This window comes from Nansenia antarctica, assembly GCF_963989245.1.
Source record: "Nansenia antarctica genome assembly, chromosome: 12".
In the NCBI taxonomy this organism is placed as follows: Eukaryota; Metazoa; Chordata; class Actinopteri; order Argentiniformes; family Microstomatidae; genus Nansenia; species Nansenia antarctica.
Window position 1 is genome coordinate 6,221,935 of NC_137682.1, and position 23,979 is coordinate 6,245,913.

At 46.5% G+C, this 23,979-nt stretch overlaps 1 protein-coding gene across 1 annotated transcript; it reads right to left on the bottom strand.

The window, feature by feature from the left end:
- Positions 1-6,726: 6,726 nt before the first annotated feature.
- Positions 6,727-22,358, bottom strand: LOC308168617 (uncharacterized protein; the record flags this gene model as incomplete). The annotated part of the gene is made up of 3 exons (XM_080543217.1): positions 6,727-7,606; positions 9,985-10,607; positions 21,948-22,358. 3 exons carry the CDS (start codon positions 22,356-22,358, stop codon positions 6,727-6,729), a joined length of 1,914 nt encoding a protein of 637 aa, XP_080399343.1.
- Positions 22,359-23,979: the final 1,621 nt, after the last annotated feature.

The following is a 23,979-nucleotide window of genomic DNA, read 5'->3' on the forward strand; positions in this document are numbered from 1 at the left end:
CTGCATAGTGAATAAGGCTGTAATCCCTGACAAATACCGGTACCCACTTCCCACGACAAAAGAGCTTACAGCTCAGTTCAAGGGCTCCACCGTGTTCTCCAAGCTGGATCTCAGACAAGGATATCTGCAGGTGCCTCTCCACCCCAGTAGCAGAAACCTCACAGCCTTCGTGACACATGCAGGAGTGTTTCGCTACACCCAGATGCCTTTTGGCCCTCAGCTCCGCCCCATCTGCTTCCAGAAAGTGATGGTGGTCTCTGTGCTGGCTGGCATACCAGGCGTGGCCATTTACCTTCGACGACGTGGTCATGCATGGGTCCACCACCATCATCCACAATGAAAGACTTTTCGTAGCTCTGGGCAAGCACAAGCTCACTCTCAATGGGGACAAGTGAATATGTGGGGTTCCGGCTGTCAGCAGAGGGCATGTCTCCCCACTGCAATCTCCGCCAACTCTGCACCTACATCCGGACCGGGGGGCCTCACAAGGAGGAACTGGTGGCATTTTCCAGAGTTAAACGGAGTTGTCCTGTTGGAATGACACCTGCGTTGCATGTGGGCTCTTTACACTGTGGTTCCGGGTGCCCTTCGTGCACTGGCGGACTCAAGGGGGGGGCGACCGCCCCTCCTGGTGCCCCCACGGTTGAAAAACGTCTCTCTTAAGTGCCCTTTTGAGTGGCGAAAATGAGAGGACGTGCCCTATTGGTGCCCCTCCAATGGTCTAAACTTGAACATGTGCCCCCACAGTTGAAAAACGTCGCACTAAAGTACCCTTTTGAGTGGCAACATTAGAGGGTGTGCCCTATTGGCTGCCCTTCCAATGGTCTAAACTTGACCATGTGCACTGATGGGGTTCCATGTCGTGCAGTAGGTGCCCTTTTTTTCTTTTCGCCCCCCCTTCCCTTCAAACAGCCTGAGTCCACCACTGCCTTCGTGCGCATGTTTTGACTATGGCGCATGAGGGTCATCTGGGCATAGATAAGCTCAAACAGCACTGTCGGACTCGGGACCTGGTGTGGTGGCCAGGGATAGACAGAGACATTGAGGTCCTGGTTAAGGACTGTTCTGCCTGCCTGGTGAGTGGAAAGACCGGACACCAGACCGGACACCCACCTCTACAACCTCTGGCCCTTTCGGCCCTGGGAGCACCTGCAGCTTATCATTATTTGTTTCTACTACACGCATGATTCCCTCTAAACCAACATATGGAATTGGTAAATATAAACCTGTTAAGTCAGATAAAAAAGACTGATTAAATAAAGATTTCAAAAACAAAAAATATTATTGCACAAGGGGTTCACATACTTTCAAGCATCACTGTATGTGCTATACAAATAAACTTGCCGTGTCTTGTTTTGGCCTGACTAGCGACTGTGTCATTCATTTTCAACAAAGTTGAAATGTATTAACATTGATTTTTCAGAATAAAAGTCAGAACATTTTGATTGTTTGTTATATATGATCGATTGCTCTGTGATTGTGATGTGACGTGACGCCTAAGTGATGAGCCTATCTGTGTAGTATTGCTTCTGTATGTTGTTGTTTATACTCAGTAAAGCCACAGTGAAGCTATGCTATGGTGTGTTGTGTCCTGCTTACCACAAGCATAACACACTGGTGCCTCATATAATTACAATACTGGATATTACAATACTTAGCCTACACTCAATGCTTCATTTCCACAGAGCTCAATATTACAGTGTTACAGTACAGCCTATTCAAACTCAGACAAATGCCTTATTTTTACGATGGGTTCATCTGTGGGTATCTGCAGGTAGGAACTAAACATAGACCGTACCGAGTACAATAAATAGCTGTACGTAGGAGTTTAACTGTTTTGTTCATGTCCTCAAATCAGGGGAGGGGGTTGTAGAGATTAAACAAATTAAAGAAAAAGTATTTAAAAAATATGCAAGCAATGCTTTCAAATATAACTTAATTGCTGTCTTAATTTCAAAGCTGATCTATCCCTTTTTTTGTGCAAACCACCCACGGACCTGATTGCACCGGCCAGCAGGCCCACCGGCCTTATCTGTGACATCCATGAGGTAGCCGTCTGCATTTCATCACAGTGAGAAGTGTGGGTGTTGATAAAGAAATGAAAGCATTCTAAAATGAAAAGGTGTCAGGAACAGGAAACAGAGAGGGGGCAGACTTGGAGTGGGTGGGTCAGTGTGTGTGTGTGTGTGTGTGTGTGTGTGTCTGTCTGTGTGTGTGTGTGTGTGTGTGTGTGTGTGTGTGTGTCTGTGTGTCATGTCCTATGGTTCTAACAAACCTTGTGAATACAGTTTAATTACAAACCTATAGAACAAAGGATGATTCAGAGGCTCGATAATTGCTAGTCTCACCAAATGTATTGAACACAAATTAGTTATAGACGGATTACTCTTTTAAAGTGTTGTGGCCCCCAACGAGAGCACCTCACTAGACTGTTAATGTCAAATTAATCGGGAATTAATGTGTGTTAGTGTTCAAGTCTGCTTTCAATCACTTGGAGATTAATTGAAACAGACATTTAAACCAGTGGTGCCCAAACTTTTGCACCCCACTGTATTTAGCTTTGTTAAAGTCATACAATCAAATGTGTGAACATACCATATAAAACGTACCGTCGTAGTCAACGGTTCTAGGAATGTAATCGATCTAAAATAAGATTGTCTTAAGCACTGGTGGACTCAGAGGGGGGGCAGGGGGGGCGACTGCCCCTCCTGGTGCCCCCATGGTTGAAAAACGTCTCGCTTAAGTGCCCTTTTGAGTGGTGAAAATTAGAGGATGTACCCTATTGGTGCCCCTCCTATGGTCTTAACTTGACCATGTGCCCCCACCGTTGAAAAACGTTGCACTAAAGTGCCCTTTTGAGTGGCAAAATTAGAGGATGTGCCCTATTGGCTGCCTTTCCAATGGTCTAAACTTGACCATGTGCACTGATGGGGTTCAATGTTGTGCAGTAGGTGCCCTTTTTCTTTTCGCCCCTGCCCTTCAAACAGCCTGAGTCCGCCACTGGTCTTAAGACTATACATGCTAACTCACACTAGGAGATCGGATAAGCAGTCTCCTCAAAGTAAAATTCTGAAAACGACCGAGACCATATGGGATGACTACCAAGAATATCAAAGGACCGTTTATCAAATGGGGGATACCTTCTGGCAAATTATAATAGTATTCAATTCATAAACAGTGTTTTCCTCAGGTCTTCAGCTGGATCCGGAGCTAGCAGTGTGATGCAATTTACATTCCAATTCTAATTTTAATGAGCTGACTGACCATTTGGCTGAATCTCTGTGGAACATTATCAAAGATACACATCAAAATATTGGAAATAAACATCACACAATAATGGAAATGACATAAAATACTACTCATAAAACACACGTTCTAATAAGATCAAATATGAATATACACCCATCTATGAAACATGTCATAATAGAGAAAAAGGGGTGTATTGATTTGATCACAGACAGAATGTCTAGGTGTGCCCATTCTTGTGATAGCCGTTGATCAAGCCATTCCCTTTGGCTCACAAACACAGAATAATTAACATATAAACAAATGCAAATTGAATACAGTGGTCACGATTTTAGCCAACGACTGTCATCATATTTTCAGACCAGTTTTACTAATCAGCCCGTCTTCAAATCTATCTACATATACCCACCTCCGCTGCCAGGTTTGCTTTTTTCAACATCATTAAACACTCTGAAGACATGAAGAAAACTGGGCCGCATTTTTCCCCAGCACTTTTATAGGATTATGGATTATAGGCTCTTGTCTGCCAGTCAGCATGTACATGTTGAGCGTGCCCTCTTGCGGCCTGCCAGTTCTGTGTGGAGCGTTGTGTAGAGAGGTAATTGGGAGGGCAGACAGAGATGGATCCACAGCTCAACCTGACTGACATGGTAATGAGGCCTCTCTCTTGAACTGCGGCATCTTCGGGGCGGGAGGATACGGGAGAGGGAGGGGGGTGGCGGGGGGAGGGGATTGAGGGGGGTGGCGGGGGGAGGGGATTGGGGGGGGGCGGCTGTGGCGCAGGAGGTAGAGCCGCTGTCTAATGATCGCAAGGTTGGCAGATCAGCGGTTCGAGCCCTGGCTGGCCACATGTCGAAGTGTCCTTGGGCAAGACACTGAACCCCAAATTGCTCCCAGTGAGCGGGCCGGCGCCTTGCATGGCAGCTTGCCGCCATTGGTGTGTGAATGGGTGAATGAGAGGCCGTTGTAAAGCGCTTTGGATAAAGGCGCTATATAAGTGCAGTCCATTTGGTTTATTTGCTGCTATACTCCCTCCTTCAGGTGTGTTCTGAAAGCAGACTTTTTCTATGGGCTTTACCGATAATTCTTTTGCGGGAACACATTTGTGCAAGACCTATGCAAATGGTCCCACTTCCAGTTAGGCCAGCCTTTTTAGTTTTACCGCTTGTATAGATGTAGTTCACAAATGACCCAATGCAAGCTCGTCTGTTGATGATCTTAAATCTATCGGAGCACTTGTCTACTGTGATTTGCCTAACGATGTCAGGCTCCTGTTAGTCCCAGGAAAAAATATACACCTAATTATACACATAGGCCTAATTATAGGTCATCGTTACTTCTCTTCTCAAGTACGACCCTTAACATGTACCTGTGGAGTGTGATGATTCAGTGTGTGTGTGTGTGTGTGTGTGTGTGTGTGTGTGTGTGTGTGTCTCTGTGTGTGCGTGCATTGTGTGTAGCACAAACTGCTAAGACAGATTACTTTGGTGTAACTTTAGTACAGAGTGAAACTTTCTACAACCTCAGTAGCGTTCACTGTCTGGGGGCATAAACAACCCTTTACTGGGGAAATGTAATCTTCACTGCAGTCCTGGAAGAAACCCTAAGCAATTTCAATCTGAATTCCCTCCTCTATTGCTGGTGGTAAAGTGGCAAGTGCTAAAAGCGTAACACAGTCTCCTAATTAAATCGTGGTATGTGTTCGATAGTATGCGTCCCCAATTGCATGTACTGGTTGAAGCATATAAGAGTATTTTTTTAATGATTATTTCAACAACTGAAGTGTGTGAGGGTAATGTGAGTTTGGTGACTTACTTATTTGCATTAAGCTAATAAAGAATTTAATCTTTATTAAGTGAACGGTCAGTGAACACTTTTAATTTCCCTTTGCACTACTGCTGTTGCTGTTTACATATACTACCTTGCACATGCCATATTTTTGCACATTGCACATACCTCCTTTGATATAGCCACTATTTATACATCTGTACATACCATACTATAGATAGCTACCTTAACTGTACATAGCTTGTAATTCTATATACCTCTAACTACCGTACTTTCCTGTACTGTACCTATCACTATCACTGTCATGTTTTCATGTGTTTTTATGTAACTATTTGCACTTCTGGTTAGATGCTAAACTGCATTTCGTTGTCTGGTACTTGTACTCTGCAATGACAATAAAGTTGAATCTAATCTAATCTAAATCTAATATTGTATATAGGCACACAATTTATGTAGGAGACCAGTCTGGCAAAAAATCTTGACATGATATGATTCGAAACTAGGGTTAGCCTAGAGGTCAACATCACAATCCCATTTCTAGCATAAATGTCACCGTTTCTCTTAAATCCTACTGCTGACACTCGTGCTACAGATGGTGTTATTTCAGTAGGTTTATGTTCTATTTCACTCTTTCCAGTTCTTCAAGATAATTGTATTATACTGAAGCTATGGAGAGTGAACTTTCTATATTTGAAAGCCCTGTAAAAAAAAGTTACATGTTGAAATCAGCATTTCATTTTTTATTCAAACGTTCATATCATTTCAGTGAGGAACAGGCACAGGGGATGCTTTGTAATTTACTGAATGATTCTGGTTGGCTGACAAAATTGGATAAGTTGAACTAAAATACCAAACTAAAGCACACATCAAAAGAGAGACCTACTCCTTTTACATTACATTTGAATCACCCAAGAGCTCATTTATTTCCATCAGCATCTGGCATGTGGTAGGTTAAAGCATAATAAACAGCTGAATGCAGTCACTTACGGTGTATAGTGTCTCATAAAGGTTTCATGACTAATTGAGGTCAATCAAAAGTATGTCTTGATACAGAATTAGAACAATAACAGGCAGGGCCGTGTATTACCTGGTCACTACATTGGTTCAAAAGAATGCACATGTGAATAAATGCAGATTTCCATAGCTTTATGTCAGTGCTCTGACCTTCACTAAAGTTGCGTGGACAGACACTACACGTTTTTAGCCCCGTGTATGGGCTCCTAATCAGCTGCCGAATGTAAGTAAACTCAGAATAAAACATAACGATGCAGACTGCAATCTCTCTGAATAAATGATGCCTCAAATCACCAAGAGTGAGTGGTGCTGTGAGGCATATTTCATAAGCTGTGGCAGCCAGTTGGCCAGTGATCACATCACTATTGAACATAGTATCATCGCTATACACTATGTAGCATACCGATTATGAGTTCAGTATGCTTTGGCTTGATTGATGCATTGATTCATGATTCAAATCTCAATGTTTAAAAAAACATGTAGCATAGCATAGCTATCCCAGACATTAGTTGATGGCTTAGTTGCCCTGACAACCAGGGAGTAGTGCAAGCAAAGGTTCACACATTTCTGTAATTACTTTGAAGTGTGCAGTGTGCAGACAGAGTTGGTGGTTTCACCTTTCGAAGATGGCAGGAGCTATAAAAAGAGCCACTGAAATCCAAGTGAGCAGTTGACAGCCTACACAGCCTGACAGCCTACAGAGCCTGACAGCGTATACAGCCTGACAGCGTACACAGCCTGACAGCGTACACAGCCTGACAGCGTACACAGCCTGACAGCGTATACAGCCTGACAGCGTATACAGCCTGACAGCGTACACAGCCTGACAGCGTACACAGCCTGACAGCCTGACAGCGTACACAGCCTGACAGCGTACACAGCCTGACAGCGTACACAGCCTGACAGCCTGACAGCGTACACAGCCTGACAGCGTACACAGCCTGACAGCGTACACAGCCTGACAGCGTACACAGCCTGACAGCGTACACAGCCTGACAGCGTACACAGCCTGACAGCGTACACAGCCTGACAGCCTGACAGCGTACACAGCCTGACAGCCTGACAGCGTACACAGCCTGACAGCGTACACAGCCTGACAGCGTACACAGCCTGACAGCGTACACAGCCTGACAGCGTACACAGCCTGACAGCCTGACAGCGTACACAGCCTGACAGCCTGACAGCGTACACAGCCTGACAGCGTACACAGCCTGACAGCGTACACAGCCTGACAGCGTACACAGCCTGACAGCGTACACAGCCTGACAGCGTACACAGCCTGACAGCGTACACAGCGTACACAGCCTGACAGCGTACACAGCCTGACAGCGTACACAGCCTGACAGCCTGACAGCGTACACAGCCTGACAGCGTACACAGCCTGACAGCGTACACAGCCTGACAGCGTACACAGCCTGACAGCGTACACAGCCTGACAGCCTGACAGCGTACACAGCCTGACAGCCTGACAGCGTACACAGCCTGACAGCGTACACAGCCTGACAGCCGACACAGCCTGACAGCCGACACAGCCTGACAGCCTGACAGCCTACACAGCCTGATATGGTTATAAACTGGGGAAGTTACAGCAATTCACATACGTTGCAAGAGGCCCAGACTATTTTGCTTGGGGCAATATATTTGCACAGACAAACAGCCACTTTGACCCCCTCCGTCACATAGAGGACTTGCAAAGTCGATTTCTTTCTGATTCAGAATGATTGACTTTTAATTTATATTCCAATATACGTAGTCACAGAAGTGAATCTTAAGAACATTGCTGACTCAGTTTATGAGCCTATATCAAGTTAGAGATTTCATTTGAGATGTAAATGAGATTGGCATGCATTTGTGGGTATCCATAAGCCAGTGCCCATTTACTGAGGCGCGGGAGCTCAATGTCTGCAGTTTTTCCCACGATTAAATATATGATTGAATTCCTATCACTTGTGTCCTTCACAAACATAGTGGTGTGATATATTCAAAAGAATATACTTAAGAGTTGGTATACATTAGGCCTTTATTTATACAAAAACAAAACAATCATGAACATCTCTGGTGCTGGTGAAACATGTCACATATCCCTGCGCATATCAATGACAATTCAACATTTTCATCAATAAAGCATACACCATGGACACTTACATACAATCTATGTTTTCTTCATATTTATTGGAGACGTTAATTTCTTACGGTCAGCAACAGTGTCTTCAAATCAATCCAATCTCAATGCTAAGGCATGATTTGATCTGGCTCCTCATACTGTTGCAAACTCTAACTATATTTATCTTTCTATATTTCTATATATATATTTATCTTTCTATAATTACAGACATCCTTGCAAAAGAATCTCAGCAGTGCTCAAAACTTTCTAATGCTCTAAACATTACAGATACACATAACGCCTTTACTATTTGCTTTTCTGTTTTGATGGCACCACACAGTCAAGACTATGGAAGTTATCTTCACAACACATAGTACATTTGAGATATGACGTCTCTAAAACTTAGCATAACCTCTTGTGCAACTTTTATGACATATTTTAAATCTATATTAACTCAGGGATAGCTTTGATATACTTGTAACACTTTACTATAGGGAATACTTATTAGGAACTAATTTGAAGCTTATAAGTAGCTAATTGGGTTATTATAAGGTCTTACTAGCCATTTATTAGACAACCCTCCATTCACCTCTATTCACCTCCATTCACCTCTATTCACCGGTCACATCCCACATCCACATTGAACTGGTGATCTTGTGGATACTGACTAACCTCCCTAACCTCAAGGTAAACCATGCCCCCAATAGCAATGTTTTGTGGGTGTGGGTGTGTGTGTTTTGAGGGGCTGGGATGCAAACACTTATAAACACTTATAATCTATTAAAAAAAGTGCTTAATAAGTGTTTCCTAATCTAAAGTGTTACAGATTTAATTACTATGAGAACTATGGTAAAAACTGAAAAGTACAGAAAAGTACTGTACATGCAAAGTCTAGGCTTTAGTGCTTGGTGTGCGGAGTATATGAACCACACTTAGATATTGTCATTAATGTAGGCTAAATCTAATCCTCAGCTATTGTTACTTGTGGCTGCCTGTTTATGCCACAGTTATCTGCCTATAATTACCTACTAACGACTCACCCCCTCATCATAGAACCCATTGTAACCAAATAGTCAATCCTTGTTTTTTTAACGCACAGAACCCAGTCTGTCGTTTATTATTAATGTGTAACTGTACTTTTCCAGACTCTTCAGAGACCAGCTGAGATCTGTGTTGACCAATTTCATAATTATGGTTATGCTATGTACAACATTTTACATTCAGAGTTAAGATCAATATCATACACAAAACGTGTCCCCAACATTCAGAATCATCTCAGAATTGGAACGCACATTGCCATCTTTATTTTCTCCCTCCGTTAAAACTCTTTTCCTTCTAACCACCGTGTCATTCGTCCTCGCATCTGTTCACACAAACCATCTGAGTGCAATTAGTCTGTGTACAAAAATAATCACAGCGGTCCATCTAGATAAGTTAACCTTAACCTTATGTCTGTTCATGAAAAACTTTACTCATTCCTCTGTGATCATATACGAATGTGTCCATGTACAACCCACCCCAAAATTGTGAATAAAATCCATGCCTAAGTTGAACAATTCTAACATATTTAGATTATGTGAGATGATTAACATCACCCTAACAAACAATCGGTATAGATTACCTGGTCACAGAAGAACACCTTCCACCCTTCTTTAAAGACAGGTCAGTATCTATATCCAACACAAGCACCCCTTCGGTTTAATACATATTTATAAAGTAAAACGTCTGTCACTGATTTAAATTCATCACAGACCCTCTCCTCCTCTTGCAGGGCTCTCTTCCAACCCCACTTCCTGTTTTCGTGGACCTACAGCCGCATCAAGGAGACCTACTTCCTGCGGTAATCCTCGTCTCTGCCCTCATCCACTGCTTCCACATGGAACATCGCTTCTTCCCCTATCCGGATCGCGGCTGGCTCCTCCACCGGACCCTCCCTCTTGGTTTCCGTCACCACCTCTGTGTAGGTGACATCTGGGGTTCCTTTCCTCGCTTTGGTGGGAGTCACCGCTACCTCTTCCTCTCCGGCACCCTCAGCGCCCTCCTGGCCCTCTGCCACGGTCCTCTCCTTCTTCAGCTTGATCCTAAAGGTCTCCTTGGTGGGGGCCTTCTTGGCAATGTTGTCCTTCAGCCTCACGCCAGCCTGGTGCATCTTCTCCCTTTTCTCAGGGGGAACCACTTTCTCGCCCAGGTTATGGAACTTTGTGCCCAGGTTGTCCTTGGTCTTGGCCATACTCTCTTTGGAGAAGGCGGCTTTGATGCTCTCGATACCCTTCATGCCGGATTTCTTCAGACGTGCGCCTCTGGAAGACTCCTCCTCCTCCACCGTCATGTACTCCTCGTCCGAGGAGAGATCAGCAGGGATACCGTAATCGTCTGGATCCACCTCCAGGTCCTCCAGACAAGTCACTCCCTTGGGGGTCTTTGTCACTGCCACCGAAGGGATCTGTGTCTCCCCCTAGAGGAGGGCAAAGAAACAGAAGAATTAGCAAATGTATTGGTGATAATGAATTGACTTTTAAAGTTAGGTCATCAATACCTCTTAAAGCAGTATTATTATTTTATTTATTTTTTAGCTATTTTTATTATTTTAAATAGCTTGTGATTAGGGAGGGAATTGATAAGATGTTATTGATACCGATTCCATTATCGATTCTGCTCATTGGTTTGATTCTTTATCTATTCCCTTATCGATTCTTGCTGAATTTGCTGTGGGGAAAAAACGTTCCCGGCTCGATTCCGGCCGTGGATATATCCTGCGTGTCATCCATTCTCTCTCTCTCACCCATCCTTCCTGTCAAATCTCTACTGTCTCTATCGCAATAAATGAAAAAATATGAGTGGGACTGCCCCACTCAGAAAAAAATACTTTAAAAAGAAAAATCATTACACTTAAGCCCAATGCACACGGTGTGCGATTTTGTCGCACCACCGAATTCGATTCATTGTTTTGAATGCATCTCAATGAGACAATGCACACGGCGTGCGATGCGATATTGTCGCACGACAACATTCGATTCTCCATTCACATTCATTCATTCATTGGTGTGAATTGAGAATCGAATGTTGTCGTGCAACAAAATCGCACGCCGTGTGCATTGGCCTTTACTGCTGAAAACTGTCAGTGTCAGAAACAATACAGTTAGCATCTGTTGACAAGCATAAACGGTTGTGCTTCAAGCAGCAAACATTAAAAAACGAAGCTTAATAATAAACACATATTCGTATACATTCATAAATACGTTCTGGAAATCTGCTCTGGTTTCAGAGCGCTCTGAAATCAGTTAATTTACAAATGGTCAGTTAAAAGTCTTTACAAACTAACTGTAAACATGGCGGACACCAATGATAACATTACCACTGTTGTGAAGGCCCACAGTTTAGAGCCAGTTTAGTTTCCCCAAACCAGCCCTATTTTGCCCAGTTATTTCCTTTGTTATTTTCTATACTATTCATATACGTTTCGTGAAGTGTATGTATTGTTATTGTAATGTTTATGTATATGTTTGATGACGTGGTATATCCGGGGTGTGTCCGTGACCCGGATGCTAGGTTCGGTGGTGTATATATAGGAACGGAAGTGCTCAGTGAGTCAGTGTGTGATGAGAATCAGAACGAGAGAGACCAAACGAGAGAGAGTAACGAGAAGTCAATCTAAGATGGCGGATTCAGTAACACGCACACCGTGCAGCAGCTGAAGACGCCAGGAAAGTGATTATTGCGTTTACCACTGTAGCCCAGTTTAGTTGTGTTCCCGTTAGACAGCCTTGCCAGCAGCCGGCTGTTAACGTTGGACCACGCGAGACGCCAAACTGGACAGAATCGTCGCCTCCACGAGCGGACTGCGACCGAACGCTGACTCCATCGGAGCTTCGACGTGGACCACCGGACCTGGGCCCTTCACCTCGTCGTGGACCACGAAGAAGGCCCTTTCCCTCCGCGTTGCTACGTCACCCCCCCCCCTTTTGTCTGCTACCTTCCTCGACGCACATGCCATCCGACCAGGCCTCAACGCGCACCACAGTCCGGGACTATAAGCCTGTTCAGGCCAGATACTATGAGTGAGTGAGTGTGTGTGTGGCCGGCGGGGAGGGAGTGTATATATCGGGGGATGTATACATCAGTTATGTAAATAAATGTGTTTGTTCATATGTGATACCGTTACCGTGTGTTAGTTGTTTGTATGCTAATGCTAATTCCAAGGCTAATGCTAATGCTAATTCCAAGGCTAATGCTAATGCTAACGATAGTAACTGCTAGTCTAACGGTTTGCTGGCGCCCCCTGCCTGTATCCTCCTACACTGCCTATTTAGCTTAGAGTTAGTTAGATAACCAGCCCCTTCCTAAATTCTACAGTCCTTTTAGCTACTCCCTGGTTACAATTGGTCCTTCGAGCCGGATAGGTAGTGTAGTGATAGCATGGCTGAGCGCAGCCAACCAGACCAGACAGTTACCCCCCCTTCTCCGCCCCCTGAGCCAGAGCCACGACCACAGAGAGTCCCGCGGTTGCCTCCGAGGTTACAGGAGTATGAGCTTGAGCTCGAAAGCTCACTGAGTGGTAGCGAGGAGCGCACTCCACGGGATACAGTGGTCGGAGAGGCCGAGGTGTCCGCCGGCGCGCGGGTGGCTAGCACTGAGACAGCCCTCAAAGAGCACCAGCCTGAGGATGAGATGGCAGAACCGCAGGGTTTTGCCGTGGAAACGGAAGAGCAGGAAGGAGAGGCCCGGTCCGACAGCGCCTGCGGGCGGAAGAGGGAGGGCCTCAGCCTTAACGATCTGCCTCCCAGTACGGCGCGCTCGAGACCTAGCTCCTGCCGCTCAGTGGCTTCCTCCCGGTCCAGGGTTTCCGTGGGCAGTTCTGCCTCTGGGGCGGATAGCCTGCACTCCAGAGGGAGTAGTGCCGCGCTGTCCGAATGTATGCGCCAACAGGCCGAGGTGGCGTTAGAGCGAGAACGCCTCCAGTTCGAGCGTGAACGAGAGAGGGAACGCATCCATTTCGAGCGCGAGCGCCTCCAGATGGAGGCGGCGGAGAGACAGCGCCAGGAGGCGCTAGAACGTGAACGCTTCCAGATGAACGGAGCGGAACGCGCGGCGGAGAGACAGCGCCAGGAGGCGCTAGAACGTGAACGCTTCCAGATGGAGGGGGCGGAACGCGCGGCGGAGAGACAGCGCCAGGAGGCGCTAGAACGTGAACGCTACCAGCTGGAGCGCGACCGCCTCCAGATGGAGAGAGAGCACCTGCACGCGGAGAAGATGGAGGAAGTGATGCAGACCATGCGCGACGTGTGCATCAGCAGAGCTCCGTCGGCCCGTAGCTCCAGAGCATCATCCGCACGGCCCTCTCGAGTGCCATCTCCTGAACCCCCCGCCGATGGCTCCATGACCCCCGCCATGACTGTCCAACTACAGGCCCAGCTGACCACCTGGAAGGAAGAGGACCAGGGACCCGACCGCTACGCGGCCCAGAGGGAGCCAGCGTCGCTGCCCGGGAGGGGAGCCATCCCCCAAGAGCGTAGCACACCCCTAGGTCCTCCAGTGCACCAAAATGCATGCAGGCCGGACACCCAGACCGTCACTCCAGCCCCGATCATCCACTACAGGATGTTTCCCCAGGTGGAGGGACCCAAGTTCCCCTTCTTCAAGGACGAGGACAGGAGCCAGTATGTGGAACTGCGCATCTGCCTAGACACGCTCTTGGACGACTCCTGCTCAGAGTCCTACAAATATGCGATTCTCCTTCAGCATGTGAGGAACCCCAGAGCCCACAACATGGTTCTGGCCCATGCCTCCGCACCGACACCTTACACCAGAGCGCTCGCCGACTTGGATGCCCGCTACGGTCGTCCCTGGAACCACGCCCTTGCTGAACTGCAAGCCCTCGAACAGCAGGCCCCCATCAAGGATGACCGGGCGCTGGATGACTTCGCGCTCCGCGTGCACACCTTGGTTGGAATGCTGAAGACGCAGGGCCCAGCTGGCGCCAGCGAGATCAACAGCACCTCCAACGTAGAGCGGCTGCTCCGCAAGATCCCACGCTTCCGGCAGGAGAGGTTCCGGCGACAGCAGCGCGTTCGTAACCCCGGGAAGTTGGGTCTGAGCATGGCTGCCTTCGCGGAGTTCCTACTGGAGGAAGTGCATGACACCAACGTAGACGCCATGGGTTACGCTGAGCCGAAGAAGGAGAGGGAGAAGGGAGACCGCTGGGACGGGCCGAGCTCGAACAGAGGACGCCCAGTAGGAGTGCTGCACACGGAGGAGGAGCCTCGGAGAGAGAGGAAAGCCCGACCTGAGGGAAAGGATTCCTCTCAACCCCCTCAAAAGGGACGGAGAGGTCCACCGCCATGTCCGTACTGCACCAGCGAGCACTGGTTCAATGAGTGCAGTGACTTCAACAACCTGAGTACCGAGGCCAAGCAGAGGTGGCTCGAGGAGAACAAGAGGTGCTGGAACTGTGGGCGCGACCATCTGGCTAAGAACTACACCTTGAGGAGAAAGTGCAACCGCTGTGAGGAGGTCCACCTCAACATCCTACACGAGGTCTCCCTCGCCAGGTCCACGGAGGGCACCAGAAGCCCTAGGTCCGGTAGCGCACCGGAAGAGGCAACACCTGTCTACTACCTCGACCCAGCCCGGAGCAGCGGCTCCAAGGTCCTACTGAAGGTGGTGAAGGTCCGACTTCACCACAACAACGCTGTGTACGACACGTACGCCGTTCTAGACGACGGGTCGGAACGGACCATCCTTCTCCAGGGGGCAGTGCGCCAGTTGGGGCTCCAAGGGACTGCGGAGAAGCTGACTCTGCGCACGATACGTCGCGACCTTAAAGAGGTCACCGGGGCGAGAATCAACTTCTCTATCTCCCCGGCGGGGCGGCCGTCGGACAGATATCGGCTTCGGAATGTCTTCACCGCAGACCAGCTAGCGCTCTCCCGCTACGACTACCCCCTGGAGAGATTACGCGCAAGATATTCCCACCTACGGCGAGTAGACCTACATCCGATAGAAGGAGCGGAGCCAACCCTTCTCATCGGCTCGGACAACGCTGAACTGATCGTGTCGCTCCGTCCTCCGCTGAGAGGACCACGAGGCTGCCCGATGGCTGTTAAGACTGCGCTTGGGTGGGCCCTCCAAGGCGCTACCGAGGGGAGAGATAGAGACGGGAGAGCTACGTCATCCCTCCATGTCCGAACCGAAGAAGCAAACCAACCAACCGGACCGCCTGGAGTGGAATCTATTGCTGCCAGTGCACCTGGAACAGTTAGTACCACAAATGGTTCACCACAGGATGACCAACCAAAGAAGAAGTCTCTGTGGACAGAGCATAAGTCTCTGGATGGGAAGACCTACTTCTACAACACAGAGACTAAACAGTCCTCATGGGAGAAACCAGACGACCTGAAATCTCCTGCTGAGCAAATGTTGTCTAAGTGCCCGTGGAAGGAGTACAAGTCTGACACGGGAAAGCCTTACTACTACAACTCCCAGACTAAGGAGTCCCGGTGGACCAAGCCCAAAGAGCTGGAAGATCTTGAAGCGATGATCAAAGCGGAGGGGAATGGGACGGTAGAAGCTGCAGCTCCTGGCACCGCCCCCGTCCCCACTCTTCAGGTTGATCCTGCTGCTACCATGGCGACCATGATGGACATGGAGGCCATGGCGGCAACAGCTGTTGCCGAGGAACACCTGCAGGTGGCCATGCCCCCTCACGTGGCCGAGGTCAGCATTGACGCACCCGTCAACTCCGTCGAGTACACGTCAGCCATGGAAGTCTCAGCCAGTATTGTAGACGCCTCCAAGGAGGAAAGGCCGGAGTTGGCGAAGAAAACGTACAAGTGGAACCCAAAAGAGGAGGCCAAGCAGGCCTTCAAAGAGCTTCTGAAGGAGAATGGTGTTTCATCCAACGCGTCATGGGAGCAAGCCATGAGAATGATCATCAACGACCCACGCTACAGCGCCCTGCCCAAGCTGAGTGAGAAGAAGCAAGCGTTTAAGGCCTACAAGGCTAAGAAGGAGAAGGAACAAGCCAAGCAGCTCAGGAAGAGGAACTGGGAGGCGCTGAAGAGCATTCTGGACAACATGGCCAACGTCACCTACCGCACCACCTGGTCCGAGGCCCAGCAGTACCTGCTGGACAACCCCACCTTCGCTGAGTACGAGGAGCTGCAGAACATGGACAAGGAAGACGCTCTGATCTGCTTCGAGGAGCACATCCGCGCCCTGGAGAAGGAGGAGAAGCAGAAGACTCTGCTGAGGGAGAGAGACAACTTGTCCGAAGGTGCCGTGGTACTGGTGATCGATCAGTCCCTTCCACGCGCCGCCTGGCAGACAGGCAGAGTGACCAAGGTCCTGCCGGGTCCGGATGGAAGGGTGCGGACGGCCATCGTGGACGTTGGTGGTCGCACTTACACCCGACCTGTGGCACGCCTGATTGAGCTCCCTCAAATTACGGAGGACACTATCACCTCCTACCTCACGCTGCTAGAGCAGCCTAGCCAGTGTGCCTTCCTAGTTAACTGAAACCGAGGGTTTCATGGGGCGGCTGTTGTGAAGGCCCACAGTTTAGAGCCAGTTTAGTTTCCCCAAACCAGCCCTATTTTGCCCAGTTATTTCCTTTGTTATTTTCTATACTATTCATATACGTTTCGTGAAGTGTATGTATTGTTATTGTAATGTTTATGTATATGTTTGATGACGTGGTATATCCGGGGTGTGTCCGTGACCCGGATGCTAGGTTCGGTGGTGTATATATAGGAACGGAAGTGCTCAGTGAGTCAGTGTGTGATGAGAATCAGAACGAGAGAGACCAAACGAGAGAGAGTAACGAGAAGTCAATCTAAGATGGCGGATTCAGTAACACGCACACCGTGCAGCAGCTGAAGACGCCAGGAAAGTGATTATTGCGTTTACCACTGTAGCCCAGTTTAGTTGTGTTCCCGTTAGACAGCCTTGCCAGCAGCCGGCTGTTAACGTTGGACCACGCGAGACGCCAAACTGGACAGAATCGTCGCCTCCACGAGCGGACTGCGACCGAACGCTGACTCCATCGGAGCTTTGACGTGGACCACCGGACCTGGGCCCTTCACCTCGTCGTGGACCACGAAGAAGGCCCTTTCCCTCCGCGTTGCTACGTCACCCCCCCCCCTTTTGTCTGCTACCTTCCTCGACGCACATGCCATCCGACCAGGCCTCAACGCGCACCACAGTCCGGGACTATAAGCCTGTTCAGGCCAGATACTATGAGTGAGTGAGTGTGTGTGTGGCCGGCGGGGAGGGAGTGTATATATCGGGGGATGTATACATCAGTTATGTAAATAAATGTGTTTGTTCATATGTGATACCGTTACCGTGTGTTAGTTGTTTGTATGCTAATGCTAATTCCAAGGCTAATGCTAATGCTAATTCCAAGGCTAATGCTAATGCTAACGATAGTAACTGCTAGTCTAACGGTTTGCTGGCGCCCCCTGCCTGTATCCTCCTACACTGCCTATTTAGCTTAGAGTTAGTTAGATAACCAGCCCCTTCCTAAATTCTACAGTCCTTTTAGCTACTCCCTGGTTACAACCACCATTTCGGCCAACAATTTGATGTTATCGTGTTAACATTAATATTAGCTAGCTTTCTGTTGCTAACTTTAGTGATGTTGACAGTAACTAACGTTGCCATTTTCATCATTTAAAATTAATTCAAATGAACGTTAATTCATCGCTTGCATAAATGTGATTATTACCTGTTTTGTTACATGTAAATGCGTGTTATTGAATAATACTCTCTAGAGTACCAATCAAGCCGCAACCATAACATTTTGCAACGACTTGGTCCGACAACTGTCATAACCTTGGAGGCATACGATTCCGATGCAACTGGAACCAGTTCTCGATTCCCATGCCTACTTGTGATGATACTTTTGGGTCAACATGATATTGGGAGGTAAAGATAAGGTTTCTATTAGAATATCTATGAGCCACCGTGCATAAAATAATGATATTTTCAGAGCATAATTATGGAATGATGCTTCAGTAATGGAACAGTGAAGCATTTTTCTTCTTTTGGGTCTATACTCTGAAATCTATACTTTGAAATCTACTTGCACTTTATAGTATAAAGTGATTGTTCCAGAATTTTCCTTAATATCATTGGGCAGCATTATTTTACATGTGCCTGGCTGCATGTTTCGGCTGTCTTCCATAAACATTATTTTTACATATATTTTTACATAATTATGTATCCTGTAATAGCAGTTCACTTCTGGAGTTCACTTCTGGAGTTACAGTAAAAAGTTAAAGTGATTGTATGTGCACTTCTAAGGGAACTATCGATAAATTGCTATTTCCCTCTTCAATTGCAGAGGTTATGCTAGGCTTTGTCCAAACCATATCAAATGGCTGTATGTTCTTGTGATGCAGAGAGGTTGCAACTGTACATTTCCTGCTGGGCTATATACAGCATGTCATGCCAGTATGCCACTCAATACCATGAGGCATTTTTGACAGTGCTCCGAGCTCTGTGGTGATATCAGTTTCTCTACAAGAAACACACAGTATCACTGCCATCTGCAACAAGCAACTCTTGAGATATAGACATCTTCAGAACACACTTGGGAGGATAATAGCTTTGAAATTGAGAAAACCTTTGTAATTGTTTCCATTAACAAAAGTACTCTAAAGAAAATTAACATCACATCGCTGGAAATGTAACCTATTACCTACACTGTGTGCCATTGTGCGTAAACTTCCGTCTCCATCAGGAATCCCGAGAAAAGTATTCCCATAATGATTCCTGAACCACCTGCTGGGTTTCTGCAGGTGACTTTGAATCTGAGACCCAATTAATCCTAATTAAGATTCAGCGACTGGCAACAATCACACTCATTAATCAAGGGGAGTCCTCTGAACACGCCTAAGCTGAATGACACAATAGTTCTACCACCAGGGAGGAATGAATGTGGGCCACTCTTTATTCGTTTTCTGACCTGAAGGTGTCGAAAATGTCTTAACTGTCTATGACCTGTTTATGTTGTCAATTGACCAACATTGCAACCAACCAACCACTCATGTGATAATAGTCATCACAACTTAATTTCACAGGTTTAGTAAGTCTACTGGCAGTGCCATCGTCATTGAACTCTGTCGCTGATGTGTCTTCTGTTGTCATGGTTACATGACAGTAGGAGGCACTGGACTAAGTTCAATGTTTAGTAGTAGTAGTCAAAACTCTTTGGACCTCAGTTTGAGGTACACTACAGTAACTCTTATTATATGTAGAAATACAGAACATCGTGAGCTTAGAATGATAAGGTTCTATCTCCGTTTAGGGTAGTTCAGATATATTGAGTGTCAAAGTTTTTACATTCCATTATGTTTTGTGAGATGGAACCTTTGTATTGTATTAATTACTAACAAAAAAATGTCAACATTAAAAAAATAACACCACATAGGCATTAATAAACACCTAATGGATCAGATTATGTAATAAACTCAATTTTGACCAAAAATGGAGATAGAACCTTATAATTCTAACGTCACGACATGTTAAACAATACATGTGAAATTGAAGCACTGATATTAGTTGCATTTAAAGTAATGCTTGCATGTCAAAGGTCAAGACAAAACAGTATTTAAGATGTCAAGATAAGTTAAAGATTTAACTAGCTTCTTTGTTGGAATTAATGTTTAGGTGTCATTGGTTGACCAGGAGTGGCAAGATGATGAATTAGTGGTCTATGCTTTCTTCAAAGCAGGATCCGTTTTTTCTGCTCATTCATGAAACTTATCTTGACTTTTCGTGACGTTAGAATTATACGGTTCTATCTCCATTGTTGACATTTTTTAGTTAGTAATTAATAAAATACAAAGGTTCCATCTCACAGAACATAATGGAATGTAAAAACTTTGACGCTCAATATCTCTGAACTGCCCTAAACGGAGATAGAACCTTATCATTCTAAACGGAGATAGAACCGTATCATTCTAAGCTCACGTTTTGTCTTAACCTTTGACATTCAAGCATTACTTTATATGCCACTAATACAAGTGCTTACATTTAACATGCTGTATTTGTACATCTAACATTTATCCTCATAACAGTGCCATTCACCATTGTAGGACAACAATAGTTTCTCTACTACTGCCCACCCCATGCCTGCCTGCTCTCACACATTATTCAGCCTCGCCATGCCTTGCCACTGGCAATGACTGTCTCAAGTGAACAACCGTCATAGCTTCCTAACCAAAGTGAAACGACCAGTGCAGCCATCGCTGCGTCATAGGCACAATCACTATATTAGGAGATCTATGCCCTGCTAACCGGGGCCCTCAGAATAACCGACAGCGAATCAGTCATCTGGAAATCCTACACTCAGACTGTCCCCCTTCAGGTTAGAGGGAAATTCAGCCCCTCTTAGAAACCACACAACAAACATGGGATTCTCCACATGAAAACCAGAATTGCATTTCTTCTTCTTCTTATATTTGGATTCCATCTTTAATGTATACTCTAGAGACTGTCAGGATCCAATTGCAAACATATCTTTCCATAAGAAGCCTCTATGGCCTTTAAGTTCAGTCATACAGTATAACGATACTCTATTAAAGCTGTGGCCTTTCAAATGCCATGACTGATCTGAGTCAGGCCCTAGTAGATGTCACCTTTAGAGGAGGAAATGATTGGCCACTAAATACATTATTTGGTCATTCCAATATTCCAGTATTCTTGTCTGTCATAATTAGATTTTTTTTAATGCTGGATGACAAATGCTATCAAATCTTCTGTCAGACATTGGTCAATGACAGAAGAAAATGCTCCCTCTTTTATTCATGTGACAATAAAATGCATCTGACACCCCACTGACTGCTCCTCATTGTGATCGTGCTCTCTCTCTCTCTCTCTCTCTCTCTCTCTCTCTCTCTCTCTCTCTCTCTCTCTCTCTCTCTCTCTCTCTCTCTCTCTCTCTCTCTCTCTCTCTCTCTCTCTCTCTCTCAAGCATACGAAGAGGCTGCCCCAGAGGCCAGGTCATGATGATTGGCAGGTTTCCCCTCTCTCCAAATTGGCCCCAGACGCCTGCTGCTATGTTAGAAGGGCATAGCGTAACCTTATTTTCGATGGCAGTTTATCGTGTGTCCCCATTGGCAGTAGGGGAGCATGCCATGGCTCCTAGAATAGTCCCCTCTTTCACAGGAGGCACAACGCAGCTGCTTCCAAGGGAAGGCACACATATCTCTCATTACTGTTAGTAAAGTCTGGAAGTCTCTTTAACCGGAGCTACTATCTATTCTATTCTGTTGATACTGAAGGCTAGAAGTCTCTTTCAAGTTTAAGAGTGAGGGATGCCATTCTTCCTCCCTTCTCTTTCAAGTCTTGAAATTCTATTACACTTGACCTGACGGTAGTCCATTTCAGTTTGAATAACCCTCAAAGTCTGTGCCTAGATTACAATCATTAGGACTGGAAGGCCCTTAAATGGTGTCCTTGTCTCAGCCTGATGAAGGGAGTCAGCGCTCTCATTAGTGTTTCAGTCTTGTAGATCCTCATTGTACTGTATACTGGGGGAGGTAGAATCTCCTCACAATACCCCTGAAACCTAACCTGAGGACATTACATCTTCACACCACCAAACAATGGACTAACTCCAAGGTAACATCACACCTCCATGGCATAGTTATATCACTCCTCCATAGCATAGTTAATTGGTCTTTTCTTTGTTTAGTATAAACACAAACTGTATACATAGTTTATTGAACATCCTGTGGAGGGTTTAGCATTTTTGTTGCATTTTCATTAGAAGTTAGAAGAACACAATTACCTGATAAATAACGACACGGAACTTGTTTCGGGTCAGGAGCTCCTCTTGCGTGGTCTCCACCTTCTTGACGCGGACGTTCTGCTTCTCCACGCGAACCCGCACCTCTTTGACATTGGAGCTGACCTTGCGGGTCTTGGCGAGCAGCTTCTCCACAGTAGCGCTGGTGGTGGTGTGGTCCTTGGAGAGCTGCAGCACGTCGCCCTGGATGGACTTGATGTTGTTCTCCAGCTCCAACTGTCGCTCCTCCATACGCTGCTGACAAGACTGTACGTTGTCCATGATACCGGCCACGCGCTCCAACAGGGACAGGATGGTCAAGGCGCTGATGGGGTTGCCCGCCTCGTCCTCCACACCCAGCACCTCCAGCTTGTCTGGCACCCCTGCCGTGCGATACTTCTGCTGATGATCCATAGCGATTGTTTCAAAGAGTTAGAAAAGAAAATGTGTTTTTTCTCCACGAAACACTTGGGACTTTGGTTTAGGGGGCACAGAGCAACTTCTCAAAGCTTTGGTTGTCTGAGAACTTCAGGATCTCTGTTGTTGCGATTTGTCTTGGTTTGGGAGGGCTCTGGGACCATTAACTTACCAAGTTCAGAGACCAGAGAGAGGTGACTCTCTACCACAGTGACCCAGCTCAGGTCTGAAGCAGAAGAGGGGAGGGGACACCTACCCTTTTAGAATAGGCAGTAGGAACAAGAAGGGACCTGCTAACATCACTCAGGGGGGGCAAGGGATTGAAAGGGGTGCGGCGATGCCAGTACGCAGCCCCATGGATATAAATACTCTTTTGGTAAGGTGACACTTGGGCATTTTTGGAGGATGCAAAGCAAGGGATGATGGAAATCCCCCTCCCTCCCTCTGTTAGACCCAGATTAATTCATAACTTTCCATTCAGCAAGTGGTGTAATCATCTCTGCATGTCTCAACATACCGTATGCAGCTGTGTGTCATGTATGTCAACGACAAAGTTCTGACTCATTCTTGGTCTCTGTAGTGACAGGTGGAAAGAAGACCCTGACCCTGGTTGTCAGCCCTCGTTACCCATTGCTGGAATTTTGGGCGGATTAAACATTGTGGTGCTGTCCTGTTTGCGTCCCCTAGGGCAACAGAGTCCACACATTGAATGGGAGTGAGATCAGAACCCTTTTACATTGTCCACTGACATCACTGTATGGCAATGAGTATCAAAGTGGTGCCATATAGACAGCGGGAGCATTGAGTGATTTGAAGTGCCCATGTGTTAGCTACTGACTGTACTGGACTTGTTACAGTTTGAATCATTTGACTGTTCTCTAGTTGTGCTCAAATTCAGTCATCAAATTGAAATGTAAATCTCCTTTATTGTTCATATATCTTACAAATGGAAAAACTTAAAATCTAACTTTTTTCATCATCAGGTAAGAGTAGAGTATAAGACTCTGTAGATGTCATTTCTTTTCATATTTTTAATCCATTGGTTTCCTCAGATGGGGATAATTGTTGAATCTCAGTCCTCAACCAGTTATGAATGATTTCATTGTTCCCTAGTTTGAGCTAAATGCCGCTTTCAGTGCAGTCTTGATAATTATGAGCTTTAACCTCGGTAACCAGTTTGAATCATTTGACTGTTCTCTAGTTTGTGATGTCATTAAATTAATGACAGTGCAGTCCTGACCATTCCCTTCTGTCCCATCTCTTTGTGTGCTTTATACAGCATATTCCCCTTCCCCGGGCGGTCCTGTTTCCATTGATTTCCTCTCAGAATACCAAAAGGTCAGACAGCGGGTCCCTGCCACCGACTGAAACCAGTGGGCTGAGACTGCTTTGAGGACCAAGTACCCCCCCTCCCCACCTCCCTCTCCCAATCCCGGGGCAGTTCTCAGGGGGGCAGCTGATTCGCCTCAACTGAAGCCAGCAGCTGCTTCTGCTCCCAAAAACCCCACCCCCGCCACTGTCTATAATTACATAGCAGTAAAGTGCCATAGCCTACCGCCAACCACCAACCTACCCCCCAAGTCCCCCTTTCATATTCCCCCTCCTCTACCCTTCCTGA